We start from the raw sequence: 23506 nt of genomic DNA, 5'->3' as shown, positions 1-23506 counted from the left end.
TCCCTATGTGTTTTTTTGTACTGTATAAATAGTAACAGAAGTAACCTAAAATGTGAGGGAGAGGAGAAGTAAAACTGCAAAGTTTACAAACTCTACTTAAGTTGCCATCAGTTTAAAATAGAGTGTGATAAGTTTAAGATATTTTATGTGAGCCTCATAGCAACCAGTCAGAAAAATCTTATACTAATTACGCCAAAAAATACAACAAAGAAGTCAAAACAGTATATACTGATACCAAGAGATATCAAAACAACAAAAAGGACAGCAAGATAAGAATCATGGAATAAGGGATCTACAAAACAACCAGGAAACAATTAACAAAATGACAATAGTAAGTCCTTACCTATCAATAATTACTTTAAATGTTAAGAAGATTAAATTGTCCAGGGCACCTGGGTGGTTCAGTCGGTTAAGCATCCGACTTCCTCTCAGGTCAAGATCCTGCGGTTCGTGGGATCAAGCCCTGCGCCCGCACGTCGGGCTCTGTGCTGACAGCTCAGAGCCTAGAGCCTGGAGCCTGCTTTGGACTCTGTCTCCCTTTCTCTCTGCCTCTATCCCACTCATGCTCTGTCTCTTTCTGTCTCTCAGAAATAAACATAAAAAAATTTTTTTTAAGATTAAATTGTCCAATTAAAAGAAAGAAAATGCCTCAGTAGATTAAAAAAAAAGAAAAGATCCAACAATATGCTGACTTACTTTAGCCTTAAAGACAAACCTACGCTGAGAGAAAAGGATGGAAAAAGACATTTTAAGCAAATGGTAACCAAAAACAAAACAGACTTTAAAAGTGTTAAAAGGACACAGAGATCATTATAAAATGATAAAGTGGTCAATATAAAAAGATCTAACAACTGTAAATACTCATTCACCCAACATTGGAATACCTAAATATAGAAAGCAGAAACTAACAGAAAAGGAGACAAACAGTAAAACAATAGTACTTGCAGACTTTGATACTTGACTCTCAACAATGGACAGATCACCCAGACAGAATCAAAAGGAAACAGTATATGTGAACAACATTAGAGATTAAATGGGCCTAACAGACATATACAGAACATTCTACCCAACAACAGAAGAATACACATTTCTCTCAAGTACACACAGAACAATTTCTAGAATGGACCTTATATCAGGCCACAAAACAAGTCTTAACAAATTCAGGAAGACTGAGATCAGACCAAGTATCTTTTCTGATACAATGGCATGAAATCAAAAATCAGTAGCAAGAGGGAAACTGTAAAATCCATGAACATATGGAAATCAACACTCTACTCAATAATCAGTAGATCAAAGAAGAAATTAAAGGAAATTTAAAAACAGTTTTTGAGGGACACCTGGCTGGCTGGCTCAGTCGGTAGAACATGTGACTCTTGATCTCAGGGTTCTAAGTTCGAGTCCCACATGTGGTATAGAGATTATTTAAAAATAAAATCTTAAAAAAAAAAAAAAAGATTCTTGAGACAAACAAAAATGAAAACACAACAAACATACCAGAACTTGGGAGATGCAGCAAAAAAAAAAAAAAAAACAAAACAAAACACAAAAACATTCTTGAGACAAACGAAAATGGAAACACAACAAACAAACATAGCCGAACTTGGGAGATGCAGCAAAAGTAGTTCTAAAAGCAAAGTTAAGGGCAATAAGCACCTACATTAAGAACAAGAAAAATCCCAAATAGCCTAATTCTATACCTTCTGGATCTAGAAAAAGAAGAGCAAAGTGAGCTCAATGGTGGCAGAAGAAAAAATGTATATAATGATGATTAAAGAAGAAATAAATGAAATAGAGAACAAAAAAACAATAGAAAGATTAACCAAAACAGAGTCAGTTCTTTGAAAAGAAATCAAAACTGATAAACCCTTACACCAACCAAGAAAAAAAGAAAACTCAAATCATCAAAATTATACACGAAAAAGGAGACATTACAACCGATACCACAGAAATTCAAAGGATCTGGAGAAAACAATGAAAAACTATACGCCAACAAACTAGACAACCTAGATGAAAAAATTCTTAGAAACATAAAACTCACCAAGACTAAATCAGATAAAAGTAGAAAATCTGAATGGACCAATTACTAGTAGGAAGAATCAATCAGTAATCTAAAATATTCCAGGGCCCCTGGGTGGCTCAGTTAGTTAAGTGTCCAACTTTGGCTCAGGTCATGATCTCACAGTTCATGGGTTCAAGCTCCACATCGGGCTCTGTGCTGACAGCTCAGAGCCTAAAGCCTGCTTCAGATCCTGTGTCTCCCTTCTCTCTCTGCCCCTCCCTCACTCACACTGTCTCTCTCAAAAATGAATAAATGTTTAAGAATGAAATATATATATATATATATATATATAATTTGTGTGTGTATATGTATATACACGTATAAGTATATATATGTGTGTGTGCGAATATATATATAAGTATACATATGTGGGTGTGTATATATATATATGTGTGTGTGTATATATATTCCAATGAAAAAAAGCCCAGGATGAGATGGTCTCACTGGTGAATTTTACCAAATATTTGAAGAATTAAAACCAATCACATGCAAACTCCTCCAAAATACTGAAGAGTTCCCTCCTCTTCTTAAACTCATTTTACAAAGTCAGCATGATCCTGATATACCAAACCAGAAAATGACACTCCTAGAAAAGAAAACTACACACCTATATCCTTGATAAATGTAGATGCAAAGCTTCTCAATAAAATGCTAGTAAGTCAAATACAGCAGTACATTAAAAAGATCCCACCATTATCAAGTGGGATTTATCTCTGATCTCTGGGATGCAAGGATGGTTCAACATATATAAATCAATCAATATGATATGTCAAATGAACGGAATAAAAACAAACCATACGATCATCTCAATAGATGCAGAAAAAGCATTGGACAAAATTCAACATCTATTCATGATAAAAACTCCCAACAAATTAGGCATAGAAGGAATGTATCTCAACATAATAAAGGCTACAGATGACAAGCCCACAGCTAACCTCATACTCAATAGTGAAAGATTCAAAGCTTTTCCTCTAAGATTATAAATAAGACAAAAGGACCCACTTTTACCACACTTATTCAATATAGTACAAGAAGTCCTACCTACAAAAACCAAGCTAGAAAAAAATTAAAAGGTATCACAATTGGAAACAAAGAAGTAAACTGTCTCTATTTACAGAGGACATAATTTTATATACAGAAAATCCTAAAGACTCAACAACAAAAAGAAACTGTTAGATTTATCAGGGAATTCAGTAAAGTTGCAGGACACAAAATTAACATTAAAACTCAGTAGTATTTCTACACACTAACAATGAATTTTATAAAAATGAAATAAATCAATCCCAGGGCACCTGGATGGCTCAGTCAGTTGAGTGTCCAACTTTTAGTTTCAGCTCAGGTCATGATCTCACAATTTGTAAATTTGAGCCTGTCATCGGGCTCTGGGGTGACAGCACAGAACCTGCTTGGGATTCTCTCTTTCTGCCCCTCCCCTGTTCACTGTCTGTCTGTCTCTCTCTCTCTCTCCCTCTCTCAAAATAAATAAATAAACTTAAAAAATGTTTTAATTAAAAAAAAATTTTTAAAGAAATCATTTCCATTTACGATAACTTCAAAAACAATAAAATACTTAGGAATATATTTAATGAAGTGAAAGTTCTCTACCTTGAAAACTACAAGACACCAATGAAAGAAGTCAAAGAAAATACAAATAGATGGAAAGGTATCTCATGTGCGTAGACTATAAGAATATTGTTAAAATGTCAACACTACCAAAAGATATCTATAGATTCAATGCCATCCCTATCAAGATTCCCAAGGCAGTTTTTACAGAAGTAGAAAAAAATACTCCTAAAATTTACATGGAAACACAAACGACCCTGAATAGCCAAGAGAATATTGAGAAAAAACAAAGAAGGAGGCATCATACTTGCAGATCTCAAGCTATACTATAAAAGCTATAGTCATCAAAACAGTATGGTATTGGCATAAATACAGACAAACAGACCAATGGAACAGAAACAAGAGCCCAGCTTATACAGTCGACTAATATTTGACAAGGGAGCCACAATACTCAATGAAGAAAAGACAGTCTCTTCACAATGCATGGTGTTGTGATAACTGTATATTAAAATGGAAAAGAAAGAAACTGAACCCCTATCTCACATTCCTCACAAAAATTAAGTGAAAATGGATTAAAGACTTAAATGAAAACCTGAAACCATGAAACTCCAAGAAGACAGAAATAAAGCTCCTTGACATAGGTCTTAGTAACGATTTTTGGATATGACATCTAAAGCACAAACAACAAAATCAAAAATAAACAAATGGGACTGCATCAAACTAAAAGGCTTCTGCATAGCAACAGAAACCATCCACAAAGTGAAAAGACAACCTAGTTGCTTACAGAATGGGAAAAAATATGTGCAAACCATTTATCTGGTAAGGGGTTAATATGCAAAATATATAAAGAACTTCCATAACTCAATAGCAAAAAAAAAAAAACAAAAAACCCACAATTAAATAATAAGCAAAGGACCTAACAGACATTTCTCCAAAGAAGATATATGAAAGGCCAAGAGGTACATGAAAAGGTCTTCAACATCACTAGTCATCAGGGAAATGTAAATTAAAAGCACAATGAAGTACCACTTCAGACTTGTTAGAATGGCTACCACCAAAAAGACAAGAAAACACTGGCAAAAATATGGAGAAGGGGAACCTTTGTGCACTTGGTAGGAATGTAAATTTGTACAGTCACTATGCAAAACAATATGGAGGACCCTAAAAAATTTAATAACAGAACTACCACATGATCCCAAAATTCCACTTCCAGAAATATATCCAAAGGAAACTAAAACCCTAGCTTGAAGATGGCTCTGCACCCCCACGTCCATAGCAGCATTATTTATAATAACACAACCTATGATCCATTGAGGATGAAAGGATAAAGAAGTTGTGATATATACATACACAAAGGAATCATATTCAGCCATTTAAAAAATGAGGAAATCCTATCATTTATTCCAACATGGAGGGATCTTGAAGCCATTATGCTAAGTGAAATAAATCCGAGAAAGACAAATACTGCCTGATTTCATTTACATATGGACAAAAAGAAACCTCACAGAAAAAGAACAAACCTGTGGTTACCAGAGGCAGAGGGTTGGGAGGGCAGGGGGCAGAACTGGAGGAAGGTGGTCAGAAGGTATAAATTTCCAGTTATAAGTACCAAGGATGTAGCACACAAATGAAAACAGCTAACAGTGTCGCATGGTATATAGGAAAGTTATTAGAGTAAATTCCAACAGTTCCCATCACGTGAAGAAATTTGTTTTCTTCTTTTTTCTTTTTCTCTTTCTTTTCTTTCTATTGTATCTATATGGGAAGATGGATGTTAGCCTAATCTATCGTGATGGTATTTTGCAATATATGTAAGTTAAAGCATCATGGTGTACACCTTAAACTTACATACTGATGAGTGTCTATTGTCTCTCAATAAAACTGGGTGGGGCGGGGGGGGAAGAGAAAGAGAAGGATAAACACATGCCTCTGTAGACAGGAGAAATCCCAGAATGCCGGGGAACAGTTCTAGCCAACCCACAATGTGGAGGCAGGAAGTTGCTCTCTCACAGGCTGGCTCTGCTCTATCACGATACCTTAATTCCCAAGAACGGATTGTTCACCTCTGTTCTAACAACAGATTACTATAGGAAATGCAGCATACATTTCTCAATACTTTGGAAATTAAAAGGTACACTTAATTAAAATAGAGCAAACATAAAGATGCTTTAGAAATACAGATTCAGGGGCGCCTGGGTGGTTCAGCTGGTTAAGTGTCCAACTCTTGGTTTCGGCTCAGGGTCATCATCTCAGTTTGTGGGTTTGAGCCCCGCATCGGGTTCTACACTGACAGTATGGAGCCTGCTTGGGATTCTCTCTCTCGCTCTCTCTGCCCCTCCCCTGCTTGCTCTCTCTCTCTCTCAAAATAAGGAAACTTTTCTTATTTTTTTTTTTTTTTTTTTTTAACGTTTATTTATTTTTGAGACAGGGAGAGACAGAGCATGAACGGGGGAGGGTCAGAGAGAGGGAGACACAGAATCTGAAACAGGCTCCAGGCTCCGAGCCATCAGCCCAGAGCCTGACGCGGGGCTCGAACTCACGGACTGCGAGATCGTGACCTGGCTGAAGTCGGACGCTTAACCGACTGCGCCACCCAGGCGCCCCAGTAAACTTTTCTTTAAAAACTAGATTCAGGGGCGCCTGGGTGGCTCAGTCGGTTAAGCGTCCGACTTCAGCTCAGGTCACGATCTCACCGTTCTTGAGTTCGAGCCCCGCGTCAGGTTCTGAGCTGAGAGCTCGGAGCCTGAAGCCTGCTTCAGATTCTGTATCTCCCTTTCTCTCTGCTCTTCCCCCATTCATGCTCTGTCTCTCTCTGTCTCTCAAAACTGAATAAAAGAGTTAAAATTTTTTTTAAATAAATACAAACTACAGATTCAACTCTACCACATGACTATTTGTTGACATGCTATATGCTACAAATGTGAACCAGAAAAATACCTCTTTGGACTTCTCCTCTTTGGTAAATCTTCCAAACTTTTCTATCATCTCAGCCACAAATATAACATCCATCTTGTCAGAAAAATTGGCAGCTTCCACAGTGTAAGCCAGTAACTGTCGGGCTGTGGCCACAGCATTAGTAAGATTGAGAGGCATCTGTATTTAAAAAGGCAAAAAATCTGGCGTTTTATCTTTGCATTCAAAACATGGCAATGAATTCAAAGTCTTTATCATTTATCACCAGGACCTTCTTAAAATGCTTTTTCAAAGCTGAGAAAACTGGAATTATAATGGTAACCAACCTAAAGGCATTTTTTTTTTTTAACTTTAAATGAAACATAGTAATACATGAAAACACCTCTGGTAAACACACAACACCATCTCTTCTTCTCTGCTTATCCAAATTCTACACATACTCGATTCCAATTGCTTAGTAAAGCCTTTTCTGAGTATTCCAACTGGGAGGGATCAATAACTCCCCTGGAGCCCCAATGCACGAGAGTATGAAGCACTTACTGAACATGTATCTATACTGCCATGCTCTGCCGGTAATGTTTTACATTTGCTTATTTATTGACTTAAACACAACTCAGCACCAACCATTACACCAAGGGTATAACAGCTACCAAGGAGCACAAGAAAATGTGTCACAGGGAGGCCATGTTCCCGCTGCCTACAACGTGGCCAGGTTTAAAAGGATGCACAGGAGAGAATACAAGAAAAGACATACGAGTACAAGTATAACAAGGGATCACTCGTGACAAAGAGATTATAAAAGGAACCCAACAGGTGGCTTCCCAGATGGATTTGAAGGATGGCTGGGAATTCGGTCTAGTGAATATAGATGATAAAGATATTCAAACAAAGGCACCGAGTCAGGCAGTGACTGGAAAGGAAAATCGACACCACAGAGGGCCTTGAATACCGGTTGAGGTGACAAAGCCTAATCCCCAAGACAGAGCAACTGAATGGAAACACCAAATCCTTGTGCTTTACTCATATTTAAAACACACACAAACACACACCTGGCATTTCAACGAAAATAAATTAACCACCTCAGTCAACGTGAAGACTCTCTAGTTACCTGATTAAACATATAAAGAACTCTAGTGACATCATTTGCATACTGGCAGCGAGAATAATCATCATCCGCCCAGAAGCCGCCTCTGTCACATCTGCGCCAAGCCTTTCTCTCATCCTGCGGGTTTCCAGGGTAGATCCCACTGCCGTGGATGTTCCGAGTACACTGAAGGTACGCAGTGATGCCTGCCAACGTTCTGGGCCATCTAGAGAGACGAAGACAAAACTATATGAAAACACTCACGTGGAACACAACTAATAGGGGAAGAAAATCAAGGATGACAACAGGTCATGTATAATCAGAGAGAAAAATCAAGAAGAAACAAATTCCTCTCGGAACAAAGACTTTACAAAAAAGGTTAGCATGAACCGAACTGTTTTAAACCATCAGCCACATATATTTTAATACCATAGCATACTTCCTTAAAATTTTCTAAATATTGCTATAAACACACAGGAAAACTGTCTTAAAAAAGAAAATCCCACATACAGCACAGAGTCAGCAGATGTGCAGACAAGAGTCACCACAGCAGGGCCAGGATGGCTCTCCTTAGAAAGGCCTGCTGAGACAACTGGGGACTTGGGAGTATTTGGGACTTGCAGTATTCCCACGAACAGTGAACTGGAGGGCTGTTCACCGTGCCTAGGCTGTTGGGACACACCGCAGGGATTATGCTGAAACTTGCTTTCTTCCTGGGAGTCTGAAATTTTGGTACATGCCAGGCAGAGGGTGCCTACACGGCCAGCAATAAGAACTCGGTGTGCTGAGTTTCCCACGGGCTTCCCTGAGCAACAATGCTGCATAGAGGCTGCTGCCTTTTCATGGCTGAAGGAGGAGCATGCTGTGTGTGATCTTCATGGGAGGGAAAGAGCAGGAAGAAGCCTGCACGTGCATCTCTCCAGAATGCACCTAGGTCGGTCCCCTGGTTATCCTGCTATGTGTCTTACTACATCACTATAATGCATCTTAGCTGTGACCGCAATGACAAGCTGAGTCCACGCGAGTCCTCCTAGCAAACTTCTGCACTTGGGGGTGGCCCAGCAGACCTCCAACACGACAGACACACGAATGAATTTATCTGGGAGAAACTGCTCCCTATGCAAGTGGTATGGATTGCCACTAACAGCTGGGAGAAATCTTTGTCATTTGAGCTCCATTTCTCCAAAAGTGGGACTGAAGTGAATATATTTAATAAAAGTTACAGCTGACCTGTAACACAGGAACTGATAAATTACAGCATCAGTCATGCCGAAATATAATTCATCACCGAAATCTGCATAAACAGACTAAGCAACACTAAACTAAATCTTACTAATGCAGTGAAAGTCCAATCGTGTAATATACTAAGGAGTGTTGAAAGCTAATTCATTAATCAGTTAAATAATTAGATTCTTCTATTTTTAAATTTGTAAAATACTCCAATTAGATTCTCCTATTTTTAAATTTGTAAAATACTCCAATTATGAGTTGGAAGAGAAAATCCACCATAAATAGAAAACATCATGAGCACGTAATAAAAAATGCAGAATAGAACAAAATTCCCAAATGTTGTCTATTTTGCTTTAAAGTATACAGTGTAAATATTATCTGTTAACAGTTACTCTACATAAAGGACTTAGCTCTTGGCAATAATAAAATGCTAATTTCCATATACTCAGGTCAGAGAGATTTTTTTTAAAGGACAAAAAGACAGTTTTTTAAAAAAGCCATGAAGAAGCAGCTGAGCTAAAGACGTTGCATTGCTTCTTCACCTTGGGTTTAAAAGACTAATATCCAAGGGTTTTCTTTCCCTTAAAAGTTGGGCAAAAGGAGCACCAATCAAAGACAGTGCAAACTGGGTATTCAACACACTATTTATGCTGCTTTCAAGAGCAGACATATTTCCCTACATTTACATCAACTATAAAGTCATTATTAAATTCCTAAACATAAAGAACATTAAATAAATAATATAAAGATGCTTTTTAAAAACCTTGAAAAGTTAAGGAGAGTCTAAGGTAAAAGTTGTTACCTCCCACAAATTCTAAATTTTCTATTTAAAAAAAGTGTAATACTTAACTCCTTCTGCTTATCTCAACACAGAGTCCACCACCAGTGGCTCTGGAAGTTTCAGGCCATCTGAAAAGCTTTCATTCCCCAATGTCCTTCTGGCTTGTCAGAAAAACCAAATAGGGGAGGAAAAAGGGACATGGGTTTCTCCTAATTCTCATGTCTACTAAACTGCCAATAGGTAAAAGTAACTTAGCAATATGAAGCAAAGTTCATCCATAAAAGAGCCCCTGAAAAAAACAGGACATACCATTAGCCTGTCTGGATTTCACAGTTTTAGTAGAATTTCCAAAACGTTTCCCTAAAGTAGTGGTCCTTAACTTTTACAACAAACTATTAAACATGAAACACTCTGCCTGCAGAGGCTGTTAAATCCACATATCTGAGATAAAATGCAGGCACCTTTTTTTCTTAATCTTCATAAATGAGTCTGGAATCACTGTTCTAAAGGGTAGTCCTTAGATACGTAAGGATATGTATATGAACATGCATGTATTTCTCAAATTTTCTTCTTCAGAACAGGAGACCATGATGCACCTTTAGGAATAAACACAGATGTGGGCAAATCACTTTTCCAGCACTTTCCATGTCACTGACCTGAAATCACCTTTATTGTTTACCACCCTCTCGGGAGGACAGTACTGTGCAGAGCTTTCTAATACCACAATATCGACGGTTCTCGTATTGTTCCCGCGTTTGGTCTGGACATGACAGCCCCAATTTCCAGTCGATCCAGCCTGAATGTTAGAAATGGTGAGGGCACTGCATGAAGAAAGATTTTAAAAATGAGAGAAAATATGGTTTAGACCAAAAAAGGGAGACAATCAGGCTTCTATCATTCACTTAGCAAATACGTCTGAATACACACTGTGGGCAAAGCACTTGCCAGATTAAAAACAAATTTAAAATGATCCCTCCAGGGGCGCCTGGGTAGCTCAACTGGTTAAGCACCCGACTTTGGCTCAGGTCACGATCTCGTGGTTTGTGAGTTCAAGCCCCGCCGTTGGGCTCTCTGCTGTCAGCACACAGCCTGCTTCAGATCCTCTGTCTCCCTCCCTCCCTCTCTCTCCCTCACATGCCCCTCTCACCATGCTAGGATAAATGTTAAATATTTATATATATATATAGACATACATATATATGTATATATGTACATATATATGTACATATGTAAAATATATATATAAATGATCCCTCCATTTAAGTATTTCAGCAGCAACTCAAGATGAACAGATAAAAAGCTCCTGAAAACACTAGGGTTAGAGCTGTACCAGAAATATGAACAGGGTGCCTGGGTGGCTCCGTCAGGTAAGCAACCAACTCGACCTCAGCTCAGGTCATGATCTCACAGTAGTGAGAGAGAGTGCTGACAGCACGGAGCCTGTTTAGTATTCTCTCTCTCTCTCTCTCTCTCTCTCTCTCTCTCTCTCTCTGCCCCTCCTCGTTCTCTTTCTCTCAAACAAACATTAAAAAAAAAAAAAAGGTACGAACAAAGCGACAGTGAGATGGGACATCATGCCTGACACTTCTCCCACCAGAAAGAGGAAACCAGGATGCAGCCAGGCAGGGCAACAGCCTAAGTGCAAAGGCAGAAACATGGCGGCACATTCTTCGGCAAAACTAATGGAAACGTTTCCAGGTTACGTGTACCTTACCACTGATTTGAAGGAAAATAGTCAAGCATGAAGGAAGGAGATTAATATTATGAAGTGAACAATTAAGAAAGTATTTAAGGTAAAATACTTTGTGGGAAGAATTCATTAAGTCTCTACAAAGATTTAATAAATTACCAACTAATGCTTTCACAAAAGGAGGTTTCCATGTAAAGGTATACTTCAATTTATGAAACAGCTATATTTCTAAATAGCTGTCAGTAAATTCAATTTTCAAGATGAAATCATAATTCTCTAATATAAAACCTATTAATTAAAGAGCAAATGTCAGAACCTTCAATTAGCCTTTCTCCCCACCATATGACCCACTATGCTATGCTTTTATGTAAATAGAAAATTAAGAGATAATTAGACATAAAGGATGTATCATTTTAATTAACTGACAAAATTATGTCTTGAAGTTAATACACGTTTTTCCAGTCTCCTAAATCATTAATGGCTATACAACATCATATGTTCTAATAAAGACTTTGAGGCACTGTTACTCTGAATCAAAGAAAATGTTTATCATCTTTGTTAATTAAGTCAGTGAACAAACCAACACACTGTAATAAATATATTCCAAATAAAGTACTAAAAGTACTAAATATACTCCAAATAAAGTCCACAAAAAGTACCTTACATTAAATTTAAATAACCAAATTCTAAAATAACCAATCACTCTCTAATCCAGAGGTTCCCAAACTTTCTTGGTTCACAGCACCTTCACTGACAAGAAAATGTTACGCAGAGCCCTAAGCCCAAAAGAAATACCTACAATGGTCCAATTACTAAATTAAATCTCAGAATTGTGTATCGATGTCCTAATATCTTAAGAGCCATTTGAAAAAATAATGCACAACAATCCGAGGTAAATATTTCATTCTTCAACGACAATTACTTCCTGATGGGTTGTGTCTGTCTTTTGAGCACTCCAAAATTAACCAAATGTCAGATACAGATCAAACAATACCCTTATTTCATGTTCCACAATGACTTTCACACAGTACCTGCTTTGCACCATATTAATCACACAAAACTCGGTACCCTTAAAGTATGGCGCCACAGAAAGGAATCCAGCATGATCGAATGATACTGTAACTGCCTCAAGTTGGTCCAACAAATGTCAAGTATCCCCACGCTTCTTTGAAACCTTAAAACAGGGGCGCCTGGGTGGCTCAGTCGGTTAAAACCTGACTCTGGGTTTCGCTCAGGACATGATCTCACGGTTCGTGAGTCTGAGCCCCATGTTGGGCTCTGTGCTGACAGCGTGGAGCCTGCTTGGGATTCTCTGTCTCCCTCTCTCTCTGCCCCTCCCTGACTGTCTCTCAAACACAGATAAATAAAGTTTAAAAAAAGAAAAAACTTACAGCACCCCACAGCACCTCTGTAAACTCACTGTGATGTCCCAGGGCACTGCAGCACGCCCGCTGGGAGCGAAGGTCCTAACACATTCTGCCAACATGCTTTTAAAGATAACCTTTAGCAACACCTTCAATGCTTTAAACCAATTATCAGAATAAACTTTTCGGGAATCCTCAAGGCAGCATATTTGGAAATTTAAGGAGGAAGAAGCAGCTTCAATTTTATCTTTGAGGAAAAGAAACTCTGATTCTTACCAAGGGAGAATGGATAACATGAGAAAAACCACTGAAGAACAAACAAGTATCTCAGGTTAACCAAATTGATAACCATCATTTCCTTTTCCTGCAACTCCTTTACTATTCGGAGGCAAATTTTGGGTAAAGGACTTCTTATGAAAGATTTTCACATTAGTCAAGTGTCCCTCCCAAAAAAACTATTAGGCAAGGATGCTGACCTTAGAATTAATTTTTGGTCCTGCTTACAAAGAATTTAAAGTATGACCTGCAGAAATAAATGTATAAAGTTAATCTAGTTACTTTATAATTGCAAAATGTAAAGAGTACTAAATGATTGAGAGCCTTTTTGTTTAAAAAAAGGTTCTATATATTTTAATATGTTATTGTTGCTATATCATATCTCAATTATTGTCTATTCATATAATAAACTGCTTAAAGCACATAACTCCATGAGTTTTAACATATGTACAATGCTTGTGAAATTATCACAACACAAGTGAGGTAACAATTAGAGTCTTCTCACTGGGACCTAACAAACTGTTTCTAACAATCTCACTCCCAAATTAAAAAAAAAAAACAAAAAACAAAAAACCTCTGATTCTGGGAAGAGCAGGGCAGCTCCTATGAAACTACCCTCCTTGCAGTTAACAATTATACACTCTGGACAAACTACAACATGACGCCTATCTCAACACACGGTCAGTGATCCAAGGCAAGCAGAAACCGGAGAGAAGCTGACACCTGGAAGAAGGGATCAGCACCGGGGAGTAAGACCAGGAAAGTGTTTTCAATGGCTTTTACCCAAGGACAGGCCCCACTCAAATAGAAATTCACAGTCTTACTTGTTGAAAAATCAGAGGACAGAGGTAGACAGGAACCTGGCTGGAAGCCCAAACTTCTGCATAGAACATCTACCCGGATCTCTAACTGGCCCCTGACAGAGTGGGCACCAAGCAGACTTCAGATGCTGCCCAGCACAGAAAAGACAGAAGTAGGAGTTTGAGTTTAGCCAAACTAAATGCCTGAGGGAACAAAAACCAGCGGACTTCAAGCAAATGGAAGAGAACCCAGAGTCAGGGGTTTGTAAACTTTTTCTTCAAAGGCCAGACAGTAATTATTTCAGGCTTTGCTGGCCAAGAAGCAACATTGAAAATATTATATTGGTACTTATGTAACTATTCACAAACGTTAAAAATATTCTTAGCCCACAGGCCCATCAGGCCAGGTGTGGACCATAGGCTGTACTTTGCCAGCTTCTCTGTAGTGAATCATTCACACTGTCCAGGATAGAATCCAACATTATTAGACACACGAACAATATTTTTTTCTTATTTATTTATCTTGAGAGAGATGGTGCAAGTGGGGGAGGGGCAGAGAGCAAGAGGGAGAGAGAGAATCCCAAGCAGGTTCCCCATGCCATCAGCACAGAGTCCAACCCAACAAGGGCTTGAACCCACAAACCATGAGATCACGACCCAAGCCAAAGTCAGATGCTTAACCAACTGAGCCACCCAGGCACCTCAACATTTTTTAAATAATAAAATATAAAACATATTCAAAAGCAAAGAAGACAGTGGTGATGATTCCAAGATAACCTAGATATTGGAAATAGCAGGGAAGAATTTAAAAGCACCTATTATAAATATGTTAGAAGACACAAAGAAAAATATGCTTCTAATAAACAGACAGGATATCTCAGGAGGGAAACAAAAATTGTAAAATAGAATATTCTATCCCTGAAATTCTCAGACAGGATTCTCAAGTCAGAATGCCTTTATTTTCTTGATAATTTTTTTTAATGGCACCTCTTTGAATCTGCAATGATATTACCCTAAGTTGCTGTAAAAGAGTTTGGAAACTACAGACCTATTCTTAAATAGATAGAAGTAGGAAGAATAAATAGTAAGAAGGGTGGCTCAGTCACTTAAGCATCTGACTCTTGATTTCGGCTCAGGTCATGATCTCTCACAGTTGTGAGACTGAGCCCCACGATGCACTCTGCATTGGGCATGGAACCTGCTAAAATTCTCTCTCCCTCTCACTCTGCCTCTCCCCCACTCACACCTGTGCACACACACTCTCTCTCAAAAAAAAAAAAAAAAAGTACGAAACTGGTACGAAGGAAAAAAAGAGAGAGACACAAGAGAGAAGAAAAAAGAAAATTCAATGCCTACAGGTTAAGATTTTACCAAAATAAAATATAGTGATAATATCATATATTTTCACTCTGTTTTTTTATACTTTATAACGCTCATTCAAATCAATGATTTTGGTGATCATACCAGTCATTGGGTTAACAGGACAGGTGTTAAATCTTTTATACTGATGGAGTAGAGAAAGGAAATACAGTATCTTAAACTGTAGCATTAACCTACGGTGAAAATTAGGTGATCGCTAAATGTGAAAATCTGAGTTTAGCAGCAGTAAATGGTTAGAAATTAAGTTTGGTACAAAAATTTTACATTTTTCCTCCTAAAACTTTTAACAAAAACAGTCTCCAACTTTTTAACAGTGTTCCCCTTTCTTCCTATACTTTTCTGCTCCACAACTGGATAACAAAGGTAGCTATTTAATTTCCGGAAATGAGTAACAATCAGGAAAAGGAAAACCAAATGTTTGTATTTTTCAATGCAAGAAGATAAAATATTAGTTCAAATTCTAACACTTCAATTCTGAAACACAGAAAATCCACGGAGACGATTCCTCATCTAAAAAAGTTTACCTGGCAATCAACGAGCAGTTGTGAATCATGTTCTTTTCCACAAAGATACCTTGAGATTCATCAGTTTCAACTATGCGTCCATCCTGATACCACAACACTTGCATGTCCTGATCAATATATGAAGCCATACACTGGAAGGGAAGGCTGTCTCCTTCAAACACAACTTGACGATGAGAAGGAGTCATGTAGAAAGATGGTAATTCAAGGGGTGGATCTACAGACCATAAAACAAAGACTCAGGAAACAGATACCACACTATATTCACTCTCCAGAGTTAAAAGCTATTGAAACTCTTTTCTGGGGGGGCCGCTGGGGTGGCGCAGCCAGTTAACCGTCCAACTTTGGCTCCGGTCATTCATGATCTCACGGTTCATGAGTTTGAGCCCTGTATCGGGCAATGTGCTGACAGCTCAGAGCCTGGAGCCTGCTTCAGATTCCGCGTGTGTCTCTCTCTCTTTCTCAAAAATAAATATACACAGAAAGAAAAAACTCTATTATGAAAACAAAAATTTTTAATTTATTTTTAACGTTTACTTATGTTAAAGACAGACAGAGAGAGAGAGAGAGAGAGAGAGAGAGAGAGAGAGAGAGCAAGCGTGTGCATAAGCGGGAGAGGGATAAAGAGAGAAGGGAGACACAGAATCCAAAGCAAGCTCTAGGCTCTGAGCTTGTCAGCACAGAGCCTAACACAGGGCTCCAGCTCCAATTCACAAGCTGTGAGATCCCAACCTGATTTGAAGTTGGATGCTTAACCAACTAAGCCACCCAGGTACCCCCAAAGCGATAGAAATTCTAATTAAAATGTTTTAAATGAAAAAAACAAATTTTCCCCAGTGACCAGCATTTTCATGCTAGCACCAACAAGGCTCCTACTGAGATAAGTGGCTCCTAAATGAAAACAAAATTAGTAAAATTAAAATGAAACCATTTCATAATCAGTTCTGACATTTAAAGTTGTTCCTGTTTTGTGGTATCTAAGCAATTACTAAGAAAACAAATTGTAAAATAATACTTAAATCTGGAGAATGGAGCTGGTGATAAGTAAATACTGATAGACATACAATTTTAGAATACATTTAGAAGACAGCATTACCTTTGATTAAACCACTGCTTTCTGCTTACATAAGTGATGAATACTCACTGAGAAAACTTAGAACATTTAAAGAAAAGGGAAAGAAAAATCTTTTAAGATCCCACATATCATCATCATTTTAACAAGCTGATATGGGGTGCCTGGGTGGCTCAGGTAGTTCAGCGTCCAACTCTTGGTTCTAGTTCAGGTCATGACCTCATGGTTTGTGAGTTCGAGCCCCATGTCGGGCTCTACATTATCAGCATGGAGCCTGCTTGGGACTCTCTCTCCCTGCCCCTTTGCTACTCATGTGCACTCTCTCTCTCTCAAAATAAATAAACTTTAAAAAAAAAAAAAAAAGATTAATTAAAAAAATAAAAGCTGATATATTTCCTTCCAGTTAGAAAAATAACAGGGAGGAATTCTAAATATATGTGCAAAACTATACACAAATACCATGGGCTCATTAAAGGCCTTTAGAATACTTAGTCCACTGTCTACTATTTTTGCCTGTATGTACTCTATCCTCTCTTTTATTTTTATTTATTTTTTTAAGTTTATTTATTTATTTTGAGAGAAAGAGAGAGAGAGGAGAGAACACAAGGAGGGGAGGGCGGAGAGAGATGGAGAGAGAGAATCCCAAGCAGGCTCCACACAGCATGGAGCCCAATGTGGGGCTCAAACCACGAACCACGAGATCATGACCCGAGCTAAAGTCAGATGCTTAACCAACTGAGCCACCAGGTGTCCAAGTTGTGGTCTATCCTAAAGAGTAACAGCACATATGCAAACACGCATACAAAGAAATGAATCCTTGGAAATTATTAACAAACTAAATAGGCAGTAATAAGGAAGCGGTCAAGTTACAGCTACATCTGTATCATGTACTGGTATGCATCTCTTTTATATGATGAGGAAATGGGTTTACATCATCTCCAGTTTTAAAAAGTTACAAAATATTATTAGCGTATGATGAGGTTTTGGTCAAAACACAGGAAAAGGATGAAGAAAATATACTGAGTTATCTTTGACAACAGCTACCTTTGGGAATGCAAGCATGGGTTTTTTTGGGTTTGTTTGTTTTTAATTTTTTTAGTGTTTATTTATTTTTGAGAGACAGAGCACAAGCAGGGGAGAGGAAGAGAAAGAGGGAGACACAGAATCCAAAGGAGGCTCCAGTCTCCACACTATTAGCACACAGCTCGTTGTGGGGCTTGAACTCACGAACCATGAGATCATGACCTGAGCCGAAGTTGGATGCTTAACCAACTGAGCCACCCAGGCACCCCATAGGTTTGCTTCTTTTAGTGTCTTTTCTCTTCCAGCTTTATTGAGGTATAACTGACAGAACTATAATATATTTTTCTGTTTATTTTATTCTTCCCACCCATGTTTAAAATTGTAAGATATTTAAAGTGTACATCATGATGATTTGATATATGTATATGTTATTTATTTTCACAAATTTTAATTTTCATCTAATGAGCATATTTTACTTGTGAAACTACAACAATAAAGATAATAAAGAAAAAATGTAAACAAGTATAGAACTGCTTATTTCCAGACACAAAGTCTGGAATCTCCTCTTATCATTTTAAGGAATATTTTTGGTTTATGTGTATTTTTTTTCTTTTTCTTTTAATAAATATGTTGTATTTCCCTCAAGTCTTCAAATACTCTTCAAAATTATGAATTTTAACAGCTGCATTATTATAAATACATGTGTCACAAGTAATTCAGTCAATCCCCTATTTTTGAGGATTGAAGACATGCTTATACTTAAATACTGACTAACATAGCTGATCATTTCCTAAGAATTACACCCTCCTACAGAATCACTGGATTAAATTGTATCAAATTTTTGAGAACACCGATACATACTGCCAAAGTATGTGTCAAAAAGGCTCTATTAATTCACACTCCTACCAACAAGTAGTATGATTGCAACCTCAGATTTTTTTTTTACTATCAAATTCCTGATTTGCCAACTGATAGAAAATTTGAAGATTGTCTCAACTTGCTTTTCGTACAGAAAGCCGTTCAAAACCTAAGAACTTTAAACACCCATCCAAAACTGTTTTATCCAGTTGACTTAACTATTCACATACACTAAATATGTATTATCAGATCCATGAAGAGTAACGGTCGTAATCAGTTCCATCACAGTGTGAAGAGAACTTCACAGTTTGTCAAGAAAAAGACAGTAGCAAGTAAAATATGGCAAACACTTTCTCTCTTTCTCTTTCTCTCTTACCACACGTCAACAACTCCTGCTTCACACCCGTGACTGGCTGGGCCTGAAGAGACTTAGGATAAACACACCGCGTGTCCCGGACAGTGATGTTTCTCTCCTTTACCCAGCGATGCATCCACAGTATGTTACAATCACACAGAAGATACTCAGTCTGAAACTCTCTGTAACATACAAAATTCAAATTAGTGATTACAGTGAATGTAATAAAATGGCATGTTTGCTTTATACTGCTGGCTTCTGCTTTGACAAGCACACCAGTGCTCGCCCTGGGATGCCTGGGGCACAAACCACCCACCGGTTGTGTTCTCCTTGCTAATGAGAGGACAGGAGGAATGGCTGGCCCCAGCCCTCCCCCCCTGCTAATCCTGAGACTGACCGCTTCAGATCAAAGCTGGTATGCAAACAAAATCTACACATCATCCCTCTTCTATGTAACAGGCTCCTGAATCTCAGGGTCTAGAATAGCAAACCTCCACCCACCTTCTGGGCCTATCAAACTTCTACCCATTCATCAAAAAGCATGGGGACACGAATACATTATGTAATAGGGGGACAAAACATAGATACAACTAACACAGAACCTAACACATCCTGCACAAATAAATCAAAGTGCAAAGAACAAATATAACATGTGTGTTCCTAGCACGGACCGTGCATCAGCACAGGCTTCATCTCATTAATTCTGGCAAAAAAAAAAAAAAAAAGGAGGTGGGATGAGTGATACACAAAAGAGAAAGTAAATTTTAGAAAACACTACGGAAGGACGACTGGACTGACTTCTAACCCCTAAGCACCACTTTCTGGTTGGTTTCCAGCATGCGGAGGTAAAAACACTAGCCATTTTTCCCAATTTTTGGATAAAAATACCTCCTACATTCCTACTGCCCAAGGTCTCAAAAGCCAGATTACTCTCCGTAGTCCTTATTTTCTAAACTTACAGAAATGGTTGACTTGAGCCTACTACATATGCCAAATAGAGATGTTTTCATTCACTAAACAATGGTAATGGCAACAAAAAGAAAGACGAGACAGACTTTGATCCACGGTGGCTCTTCAAGTGGATACATGTGTCCATATCTACAATGGTGAGGAGCCAGACAAATGCCTAAGTATTAGCTACATCTCAGTGAAAACTGCTAAACAGTACACCTAGAAAATTAAAGGAGAAGGGCAGAGAAGAGACAGAGAAGGAAAGGTTAAAAAAAAAAAAAAAATGGAGAAGACAAGGCACAGTAGGGAAGAAGACAGCATACACCAGATAGCGTCTGCAAGAGAAGACATTTTTCCCTGGAAAAATAATCAACCCCATAAATTATACACAATAAAGATTTGAAAAACATTATATTTAACTGTATGTCCAATAGAAATTAGTATAACTTACAGTTTGAAATATATTATGGTTTAATGTGGAAATACAATTACCGTCAAAAGGAACTCCCATACAATCTCAGTTAATAAAACTGTTTTGGGAGGAAAAAAAAAAGATCAGCCAATTCTAAAGCTACAGAGAGCTATGTCAGTATGATCTTACGTTGGTTTCGTAAAGCAGGCATTCTACATAAACAATCCTAGAAATTTCAGTAATTAGTTGTGAATTCAGTTTGGGGAAAGGGTTACAAGATAAAAGTAAAACCCTAAAGTATAAAATATTCTTCACAATAGACTTTCATAGGGAAGGATATTTTATACTTTGAGGATTCAACTAGTCAAACAATCTTTTCTAATTTGAAAATAAAGTGAAAGAGAATGAATTGCTCATTTATTTACTCTAAATATAGAGACAGTATTCTAAGGAGAAAATGGCTGTCCCAGTCTGAAACACATTACTCTGGTTTATAGTATGCTTTTCAATGAGAATTCATGCTCTCAACTGAGAATCTAACTTTTGCAAAATTTCACATTTTCCCCATGAAGTCTCTTAAACCATATAATAACTGTTTTTAATTCTTAAAAAATCAAGATTTATTTTTCAAAACAGGAAAAAAAATTTTTTCTTACTTACAATGACCGTAATGAACCAAGATAATCAAAAGTTCCTTGAGATAATGAAGAAAACAAATTCCCTGAAAGGTTTCTGGGAAATAAAAAAGAAAAAAAAGAAAGGAAATAATTTCATATAAAAAATACAATTATGTATCATTTTACACAATTTTCTAAAGTGTCCTATAATCACTGAGTAATGTTATAAAGAATTTATGAAAGTGGTTTTAAATCTTATAAAAAGGAGCAAGTAGTAAATACTTTATCCAAGGATGAATAACTTTGTTCTCAGCCTATCTCAAGTAATAAAATTAAAGTTATTACTATCACATAGGATTTTCTACCAAATACCAGGCGAATCTAAAAGCTACCTTACTAATAAGGTAGAGCCTTAGTCATGCTCTCATTTTAAGTAAATCAGTCTTTGTATGTTAACTCCGCATCATGTAAGAAAGCAGAAATTTAAAAACCAGAAAAGGACAAGGACAAGGATGATCTGAATAATTATCAGCAGCAACCCACAGGAAGTGGATAAAAAATGTGAACAGAGTGGAAAGAGTCCAGGGTTTAAGACGGACATAATTCAGTGTGGGCCTTGGGCAAATTACTTAACCTATCTTATTTCCTCCCCTTGTATCTGATGACTTTAATAAACACCTAACCCTTGCTGAGTTTTGTATGAATTAAACCCAGAACGTCCCATGCTACAATCTGAGTGGTTTGGTAAACCCAGAAGTATTCCGCGCTTGACCATAAGCTCCGGGAGCAGCAGGACTTGTGCGTCTTATTTATCAGGGTACCCCTGGCAGCTAGTAACAAGCTGTGGTACACAGTAGGTGCTCCGTGGTGGCGGCTGACTATTCGGGATGTGGACTCCACCTCAGGAGGCTCTGAATACTAAATCAGGACTGAGGGCACCGGAAAAAATGGCAGGAAGGTCAACCCCCACAAGATCTGAAGATCTGTTCTCTGTCTATAGTACCATCAAGAATAGATACAATTTAGACCTAGAATTCTCAAAGGAGATGCCCTGAGACTTGGGAAAAAGCCTGCCTCTCACTGGGGTCTGGACTGAATCCCTCCTGTGTGGACAATCAGGTAGATGGATTCCCTGGTGGGGACAGGGGACAGAACTGATCCAGGAAAGGTCAGCCATTCCTGTGACATCTGCAGTCGTGTATTCCTGGATGGGAAGACTTAATATGACACAAATGCCAATCCTTCACAAATTAATATACAATGAAATTCAGTAACAAAAAAAAAAAAAAAAAGACCTCCCTGGATTGGCTTTTAAATATAATATACGAATTTTTGATAGAAAAGGGCTGGATAAAAAGGGTTCAGATTCTCATAGGAGAGCTGCCTAGGAATGTAAACAAACAAAAAAGGAGATTTGCCATTAAAAGAATGATGAAAGAGATGCCCTTCTCTTTTTTGGCCTATCAGAAGCGATACTGAATGTGGATTTTGAAAAGGGTATTACAGATGGAAGTGTAAATCATTATTATACTTTTAAAAAGTAACCTAGGGGCACCTGAGTGGCTCAGTGGGTTTAGCATCCCATTCTTGATTTTGGCTCAAGCCATGATGTCACAGTCCTGGGATCGAGCCCCACACAGGGGTCTGCACTGGGTGTGGAGCCTGCTTTGGATTCTCTCCGCCCCCCCCCGCCCCTCCCCCACCCGCATGTCTGTGCTCACTCCATTGCGCCGCTCTTTCTCTCTCTCCTCTTGAAATTAACTTAAAAAAAAAAAAGTAACGGGGCGCCTGGGTGGCTCAGTCGGTTGAGCGCCCGACTTTGGCTCAGGTCATGAGCTCACAGCTCGTGAGTTGGGCCCCGCGTCGGGCTCTGTGCTGACAGCTCAGAGCCTGGAGCCTGCTTTGGATTCTGTGCCTCCCTCTCTCTCTGCCCCTAACCTCCTTGCATTCTGTCTCTGTCTCTGTCAAAAATAAATAAACATTAAAAAAAAAAAATTAAAAAAAAAAAAGTAACCTACATGCAATTAAAATGAACAACAGTACCTGTATGAAGCTATCCTACGTGGAATTACATGATTACTTGGATCTGTTTAAACCAATGTAGGCAGGAAGGCAAAAGAGATGGGAGGCATAACTAAAACAAGACTGGTTATGAAGTTGCTAAGTGTTAAAACAGGAGGAAGGCTACATGGAAATTCCTTATATAATTGTCTCTAATTTTTTTTTACAAGCTTGAAAAATTCCTTAATAGTAAGTTGGAAATAAAGCTCTATCCTATAAATACAGGATTTAAGTATAAACAAAATAAAAGCACCTTACAGGGATCATTAGATTCTAATTATTAGGTAATTTTATTCTAATTATTAGTTATTATTAGCGATTTCCTCTTGGAAATCACAGAGGAAGGAATCACACTGGGGTGAGACATGCCATCCTTCCAGGAAATCCCAACACAAACCAATTTTTCCTCCAGCGTTCAAACAGACTGGCTGAACACCAAACAGAGTGACTGGCTTTGGTTTGGGGACCATAAAAACTTACGCGTGTTTTAAAACAC

General features: G+C 38.0%; 1 protein-coding gene across 2 annotated transcripts in view; it reads right to left on the bottom strand.

The window, feature by feature from the left end:
* The window catches only part of ADGRA3 (adhesion G protein-coupled receptor A3), a 136158-nt gene that overhangs the window by 53960 nt on the left and 58692 nt on the right, over positions 1-23506 (bottom strand). The window contains exons 2-8 of one of the 2 annotated variants that reach the window (XM_047856508.1): positions 20993-21064; positions 20413-20450; positions 18991-19151; positions 15665-15878; positions 10287-10451; positions 7644-7845; positions 6560-6715 (exon numbers count right to left, since the gene is read on the bottom strand). In XM_047856508.1, the coding sequence (XP_047712464.1) occupies positions 6560-6715; positions 7644-7845; positions 10287-10451; positions 15665-15878; positions 18991-19105 (852 nt within the window). In that variant the 5' untranslated portion in view covers positions 19106-19151; positions 20413-20450; positions 20993-21064. The remainder of the gene's footprint in view (positions 1-6559; positions 6716-7643; positions 7846-10286; positions 10452-15664; positions 15879-18990; positions 19152-20412; positions 20451-20992; positions 21065-23506) is intronic. The other variant, XM_047856507.1, reaches the window with a different exon arrangement.

This window comes from Prionailurus viverrinus, chromosome B1, assembly GCF_022837055.1.
Source record: "Prionailurus viverrinus isolate Anna chromosome B1, UM_Priviv_1.0, whole genome shotgun sequence".
In the NCBI taxonomy this organism is placed as follows: domain Eukaryota; kingdom Metazoa; phylum Chordata; class Mammalia; order Carnivora; family Felidae; genus Prionailurus; species Prionailurus viverrinus.
This window is presented reverse-complemented; position numbering and strand designations above follow the sequence as displayed.